The sequence below is a fragment of the Pteropus alecto genome, unplaced genomic scaffold (assembly GCF_000325575.1).
Source record: "Pteropus alecto unplaced genomic scaffold, ASM32557v1 scaffold67, whole genome shotgun sequence".
Lineage (NCBI taxonomy): Eukaryota > Metazoa > Chordata > Mammalia > Chiroptera > Pteropodidae > Pteropus > Pteropus alecto.
The window spans coordinates 8,573,712-8,581,262 of NW_006441061.1; the positions used below are offsets into that span (position 1 = coordinate 8,573,712).

General features: G+C 65.1%; 1 protein-coding gene across 1 annotated transcript in view; it reads right to left on the bottom strand.

Moving 5' to 3' along the window:
* DBH (dopamine beta-hydroxylase) overlaps positions 1-7,551 on the bottom strand; it is a 15,014-nt gene that overhangs the window by 1,600 nt on the left and 5,863 nt on the right. Inside the window, exons 5-10 of the mRNA XM_015594134.1 lie at positions 7,431-7,533; positions 4,114-4,280; positions 1,662-1,805; positions 1,234-1,272; positions 642-701; positions 189-316 (exon numbers count right to left, since the gene is read on the bottom strand). Of these exons, the coding sequence (XP_015449620.1) occupies positions 189-316; positions 642-701; positions 1,234-1,272; positions 1,662-1,805; positions 4,114-4,280; positions 7,431-7,533 (641 nt within the window). The remainder of the gene's footprint in view (positions 1-188; positions 317-641; positions 702-1,233; positions 1,273-1,661; positions 1,806-4,113; positions 4,281-7,430; positions 7,534-7,551) is intronic.

Sequence of the window (7,551 nt, forward strand, 5' to 3'; positions counted from 1 at the left end):
GGGAGGCGGGCGCCGCCGCCCGCCCCGGGCTCCTCGGGGCGGTGGACGGATGGCTGCCCGCCGTGCTTTCCCTGTTCCCGGAATCTGGATCCCTCCTTCCGCCCAGATGCCTCGCAGGGCCTGGGGGTCTCTGTGCCGGGGACGGGGACGGGGACGGAGAGCACAGCAGGCCCCCCCCGAGCCATCACCTGTTCACGAGGTGGAAATACTTCTGCAGGAAGCCGGGGTCCACGGAGCTCTTGCAGAGCTCCAGCTGTGTCTGGGGGTAGTAGTGCACGTAGTTGACGCACATCTCCTCCAGGATGCCGAAGCCACCCTGCCAGGCGGGAAGACGCCCGTCAGCTCCGCCCCTTTCCTCCCGGCCCCACCCTCAGCTTCCAGCGTTTTCTTTGGTTCATGCGTTCATTCATTCATTCATTCATTCATTCACAGATCGGGTGGTGCCAAGTGGAGCTCCGCGCTCTGCAGCCACACTGAGAACCGGTTTACGGAAGGGATGCGGGGGGCGGGGCACCCCTGCCCTCCAGCACCTACACTCCAGGTGAGGCATAAGGCTCATGAAAGTGCAGATGGTCGGAGGCGGAAGCCCGCGGGCCCACGTGCTCCAGGGGCGGGCAGCACAGAGAGGTCGGGCGACTTACCACGGTGGCCAGCTTCCTGTCTCCCGTGTTGTATGTGCAGGAAGTGATGAGCACATCCCCCTGCCGAGCCAAGTTGACAGACGCCCGTCAGCACCTGGCCACCTGGGGTAACAGGTGTGCTGCGCCTGTCCCCACGTGGGACAGAGCCCCTGCACACGCAGTCATTGATCCATTACCGAGAAGCCCAGCAGTGGCCCTTCGGCCACCACACGTGAGAATCACAATCTGAGTGTCCCCAGGGAGTGACTATTCATCAGCTTCCGTGACCCCTTAGTGCCCGGGCTGTGGGCAGACCGGCTGGTCACGTCACAGCTGTCAGTGGACGTGGGCAGGCCCCAGCTGGCCTGGGGTCCCCCTTCTGCATGATCCCCACACCCTCATCTCTCCCTAAGCTCCTGGGATTTGTCGCCTGATTGGGTGGGTGGACCCACATCACCCTGAGCACTATCTCTGTGGCCTCTCAGTGGGTCTCCTGACGATGTTCTGGGAGACCTCTCCACAGCCTCTGCCCACCCCGCTCGCTTTCCACCTCTCCCCTCCGGGGACTGCCCTCCTAGCCTCCCCACCTGGCCAGTCCCTCATGGTCACTCACCGGGTGGACGGACACGACCTTCTTTAACATGCGGATCTCCTATGGGCGGAGGGAAGGCGGGACCTCAGGGGACCGAAGCCCGACTCTAACCACCTCCCCGACCCTCTGGGGGGGGTTCGATTGTCCCAGCTCCTGGGGGTGAGGGGGGAGCTGGGACTGGCTAAGCTCAGCCTTTGACAGGAAGGGATTAGAACAAGATGGTGGTTGCCAAGGCAGAGGCCACCGCTGGCTGCCCGGACCCTCCGAACCCTGCAATCAGCCGCACGCCAGAGCCCCTCCCTTAGAGGAGCCCCCCCGGGGACGGGCTGGCCGCTGCGCGCCCCTCAGGTGTCTGCGCCAGCGCAGGAGAAGGGCCCCCAGCACCGCGTGTCTCTGCAGCTGTCACGGAGAAAAGGTCAGGGGGCCGGGCGGGGAGCGGTGGGCCTCACCTGGAAGTGAGGGCTGTAGTGGTCGTCCCTGTTCACGACCTCCCTCTCTCGGCCGCCCCTGGCCAGCACGGTGATCACCTTCCTCCCCGTCAGGTGCGTGTGGAGCTGCGAGGCGAAGATGTGGATCCCTGAGGGGGGCAGGGCCTGCAGGGTCAGAGGGCGGCGGAGTCAGAGGGCAGCGGGGTCAGGGCAGACCACGCGGGGGACCCTGGTGACCGCCGGCCACGGGCCACTTCCTAGGACGTTTGCAGCCCGGGCCTGGTCTTTCTCCCCACGGGTTACATCCCCGTCGAGAAACGGAGGAGGAAATGAGCCGCACTAAGGCATCTTCGTGGAAAGAGCCAGCTCTCCCCAAGCCCGGCCTGGGGCCCCCAGAGGCCCGCTGGGGTGCGGGCGGCTCCCTCTCAGTCCTCTCTTGAGGCCCCTAAGGCCGATCATTGGTTCCGTGTTCGTTCGACAGACTTCGGGGGGCAGCCGTGGGCAGGGGCTGCGGAGGGCGTGTGGCTGGGGACTCAGTGCCGGGTGGTCCCGTCCAGCGCCTGCCACGCCGGGCACCGCTCGGCGTGACCTCGCTTGACCCGCACAATCCCCAGGCAGCGTCCCCCGCTGTCGGTGACCGGGTATTGCTACAGCTGTGGCGCTGGCCGTCGGGGCTGCCCGCTGGCCGCACGGAAGAGGCGGCCTCGCTCCCAGCAGGCGCCTCGCTTCCCCGTCAGAGCAGCGGGGGACTCTGCAGACCACGGACGGTTCCCCCGACCGAACGCTAACTTTGTGTAGACGGAACACGTCCTGAGATGGACCACGCGCTCCGAGCGCCTCTTCACTGACCGGCGCCGACGCAGCCTGCTCTGTTTTGTCCACACTGCGGGCGGCTCAGGGAGTTCCCGGTGCCGTGGGCCCGTCACCGAGCGACTGCTGCACGTCCCGAGTCATCTCCGCGAGTCATCTCCGCGAGTCATCTCTATCAGCCCCGGGCTTTCCGCCCGCCCTCCGCCAGCTGCCATCCCTGCCCTCGTCCCTATTGATAGCTTTCGCCCCCTTGCGAGGATTTGAGGGCTGGGGGGTCTGAGGGGTGGGGGCCGTGGTCTGAAACGTTATCCCGTCCTCAGCTTGTCCTTGAGCGCCCGGACCTCCGACTGCAGAATCTGTGCCCCTCCGTGACCTGCTAACGGAGGGAAACGTCCCTTCGATGAGTGTTCCCCGAACGTGCAATTTCAGAAGTACGCGGAAGGGGCGGAAGAGACAGTTGAGTTGTCTTCGTTCCGCGGCTGCGACGTGTTCGGAGACCCTGAGGTCTGTGTTCTCAGGCCAGCAAGAGGCACGCTGAGGTCGGCGGGTCACGGTGGCCTGGGTCCCGGCATTAGGTGGCCACTTGGCCTGGGATTGCGCCCTCCCAGTGGACCCCGAGGAGGTCACTGCCCAGCCCCGGACCCAAGCCAGGGAGCTTTTCGCACAGCAAAAGATGTCACCGATGGGAGATCTGTGGACGGGGCGAGCGTGTCAGATGCTGGGCGTGGTGACGAAGTCTCACGCCCGGTGTCCGACAAAAGGAGCAAACTGGAGAAAGGTTACGAACAGGTAGTCACAGAGAAGGACCGATGGCCGAGGGGCAGGTGAGAAGGTCCTCGAACTCCGCAAACGGTCAGGGAACCCACACCGAAGGGAGGGAGGGGGGTCTCACAAGTGATGGAGAGACTGCTTCCAACACTGATGGCGTGGTGGTGGCTCAGTCTGGGCGCCGATGACGAGGCCACCGTTCAGCGCAGGCCGGGGCAAGCGGACACGGGGAGTGCAAGGCCTTGGGAGGGTCCTTTCTGCTCCTCTGGAAGCTGCGTTCCCCCCACTGCCTGCTCCGGGTCTAAGCGCTGACCTGCCGTGGCACGGCCTCACGAACCTGGCGTTCTACGCCCTGGGCACCCCGCTGGCCTCGCGTGGGCCTCCCCGCCCCGCCCCGCCCCGCAGTGAGTCCGCAGTGACAGCCAGGCTGCTCGGTGCTAGGCGGTGGTCAAACGCAAGCCCAGGACTCATGCCCGCTGTTGGCTTTGCGGTCAATCACCCCGCCCGAGAGGACGTGCAGGAATGTGTAGGGGAGAAGTCTGGGACACCAGAGAGCCACCAAGCGGCTATCTCGGGGACCGCGGGAGGGTGCTGGGGCTGGGCGCTTCATCCTGAGGGGCACCCCCTGAGTTTCTGGTGGTGGACGTGTGTCTGCCTTACTCGTGGGAGGAGCGTGTGTTTTAAAACGCGGCGCCCAGAGGCGCTAGCACGCGGCGTGGGCTACGTGGACGCCTGGTTCCTGCTCCGGAGGGAGGCGCAGGGCAAACCGGCCCACTGGAAGGCCATGGCGACGCTGCAGGGGGACTCAGGGGGCGGGCATCAAAGCCACCGAGCGTCCTTCCTGGGCCCCCACCTGCGGGGCCTCCGCGGGGGCCCCAGGCCCAGCCCCACTCACCAGCTGGGTGCACTTGTCCGTGCAGTAGCCTGTGAGGACGAACGCCTCCTCCTGCGGGGGGATGGCCATCACGGGCGTGTACACCAGGCCCAGCTCCATGATGCCCGCATCGAAGCGTCGCAGGGTGGCCGTGTAGTAGAGACGGATGCCCGAGGAGTCACGCCGGCCTAGGAGGCGGCGGGCGGGGTCAGCAGAGGCCCGCTCCCCTCCCCCGGGGCCACCCTCGGCTTCGTCCCCACACCCAGCGGCACCAGGCAGACACGCCGGCATTGCTGCCACCAGACTCAATGAACGCACACCGTGCGAAACCCACGCGGGAAGAAGGAGCCGTTGCTTCGTGGGGACCGAGGTGAGGGCTTCGGGAAACTTGATCAAGGCGGGAACTAAGTAACTAACGCCCGGTGCCTGCGGTGGGTCTGGGAAGCTCGCGACACCTCGGCCGGCTTTGCGAGGACTTCGCTCTTCTTCCTCTACGTTCAAGGGCATCTCAGCCGGAATTGGCCGCAGGGTGACCTCTCGGGGTGGTTTGGCAAAGAGGAGGCCAAGGAGCTCGTCCCGGGCCATCTCAGAGGAGCCTCGGGCCCTCGGGGAGGGTGGGCAAGGGGACGGTGCTCCTGCTCGCTGAAGCTGGCAAGTGATGTGAAGGCCCCCCCTTTCTGGGGCTCCCCACTTCACTCCTCTGATCCCGGTCCTGCGGGATCAAGGCAGACCCTGCATGTGCTCGGGAAAAAGCTGAGCACGGACCCCTGCAGAAAGGCGGCGTGAACGGTTCAGCCCCCCGCTCACCCGCAGCCCCGGCCTCCACCTGGTCGACAGTGCGCTGTGAGCTCTCGGCCAAGCTGCTGCCCCTCTCTGGGCCTCGGCCGGAGGCCAAGGGCCTCTTCCTAAGGAGAATTCGGCGCTTCTGCCCATCAGGGTCCGGCCACACCTGCCTGCTGTTCTTGCAGCTGCTCATCGGAGAGTCCACAAGCTCCCCGCACAGCCTCCCAGCGGTCCCACAAAGCCGAGGGTCGGAGGCCCAGGGACGCTGGCACCCGCAGGCCCAGCCACACAGCCAGGTGGCCTCCAGGAGCCTTGCGCCTGCCCTACGCCTGCCTGGAGTGGGTCAGTGACGAGGCCCTGAGCACTTTGGGGCAGATACCGGGCTGGCCCCATGGCGAAGACCAAGGCTGCACGTGGCCCCCTCTTGCCTCTGCCTCCCCCCTTCCCTACTCCACGCTCCCCTGCTACGTCCGAACTCACAGCCTCTGTGTCTCCGGGCCGTTTGCATCAGAGGATAATAATAAAAAGGGAGATGCGATTGGCTCAAATTCCGAGGGGGATTAAATAATGAAATAATCGTGGAATTTGATATTTATAGAAAAGCAGCCCATCGCCAGATTCGCGAAGTGACAGGAGCGTCCTCGCATTTGGCAAAGGACCCATAAATACAGTCAGATAATCAGGCAGAGACAGACCGCTCTGACGCTTCGGGAGTGCTCAAAGATCCATCTGCTTTCAGATTTCAAAGGAGCAATAAATCCCGTATCATGCCAAAGCCCGAGCTGACTTAGGCCCTTCTCGGTGCATGCTGCAGATAATTCCGGCGGCGGCAGAAAGCATCAGTCATGCCTCGGGGAAGACAGTCACGGGCAGCCATTGGTTGCCCGCAGCCTGGTGCCCACATCCCGGTGGGAGTATAACACGCATGAGCTTTTCCAGCCTCAGGAGGGCCGTGGGAGGTAAGCAAACACGCCAGGGGCACAGTCACCCACCCAGGATCACCCAGCTAGGAAGGGACAGGCAGGGACTCAGCCTGGAGCTGATAATCTTCTCCCTCAGGCTATGCCTGCCCCTCGCAAGTGAGAATAAATGTCTTTTTAAAAGAGAGTGAGAGGAAGAAGCCTAAGTGGCTGTGGATGGTGGAAGATGCTGGTGAAACAGAGGAAAATAGTTTCGGTTTCTGATATGGAATCAGCCGGAGTCTCTGTCTTATAGACCGACTCTGACTGTTCCGCCTTCAGGCACGGCGTGATCCAGCGGCCCCCACGGTCTGGCCCAGCATGCTTTCCCGACCCTTACACTGTAGCCAGGACACGTGCCCCAGAACCAGGTCTCGACTCAACGCTCTCAGTTCCTGCCTGGTGACCGCGGCAGGCCGTGTCATCCTGCTGGACCTAAGGTCTGGGCTGGGAAACTGGGGAACGAGATCTCCACCGGCATTGCACAGAGGCCGAAAGATGTGTGTCTGTGGAGTGGTAAGTTCGGTACGAACTCAAGAGCAGGAAACACGAGGGCCAGCCCACCAGTGCCAGGGCAGACATCGCCAATCAAGCCCAGCACCGCCCTGCTGGGTCCCAGACGCCCCCAAATGCCGTTCCCACACGCACGTTCACGCTCGAGGCAGGAGCGGGGTCATAGCCAGCACGCAGTTGAGCCAGGGGTCGGCTTGCCCCGAGGACGGTCCTGGGGGCCGTTCCTCCATCGGGCAGGCCATCGGAGGGTGGGCACGGGGCCGGGACCATGCTGGCCCTGGAATGGCCCGCACCCTGCCAGCCTGTTCTGGGAGGGCAGAGGCAGCATGCATGGGTGCTGGAGGGTCACCCGGACTGGGATGAGGGGCAGCGACTGGTCTGAGCAGCCTCGCAGAAGTCAGACTTCCGGGGGAAGTGACACCTGGGACAGCGCCCCGGCCTGAGGCCTCTGTCCCTGAGTCCACCGTCCCTGAGCTGTGGGTCAGCACACGCTAACACTAGCCCCCTGCTCTGGCTGTTCCCACAAAGTGAGGAAGGGGTGCGGGTGCGGGGGTGGGCTGCGTTCACTCAGGCTGAGCCAACACCGAAGCGATTCCTTAAGTTGGACCGGCCTTGCCCAGGCCACCGCAGGGCTGCGTGACGGAGGACGTGGCCACGGTCCGGGCCAGACCGCCTGACTCCCGGAACCCCTGCTCGCTTCGCGGCCCCGGTGGGGTGACCTCACTCTGGCCTCATTCGGGCCTGCAGAGACCAGGACCCGCTCTCCCCGGGAGCTGGTACCCGGGACGGCGCCACATCTGCGTCCACGGCGGCCAATGTTTGCAGACAGCGGGTTGCGGGGTGCTGAGCCAGCGTGACGAGGCCCTGGCCGGGGAGCCCACTGCCGTCCCGGGACACGGACGGCGGACGAGAGGCAGGAGGGGGACGCGTGCCGCAGGGCCCCGTGACGAGGGGCTGGACTTGGGGCCGCGGAGCAGGGCGGAGCGGACGCCCAGGGTCTTCCTGACACGGCCCGGCCCGGCGGAGAGGGGGTGTCGGAGGGGAGGACGGCGCAGGGCTGGACGCGGCCCGCGGGGTGCCTACCTTGCATCCGCAGCGGGTTGTGGTAGTGAACCTCTAGGCGGAGGAAGCGTGACGATCCCGCGCCCCCGAACGCGAGGCCGGCTTCCTCCGGGTAGTAGAAGGCCTGCGGGCAGCGGGAGAG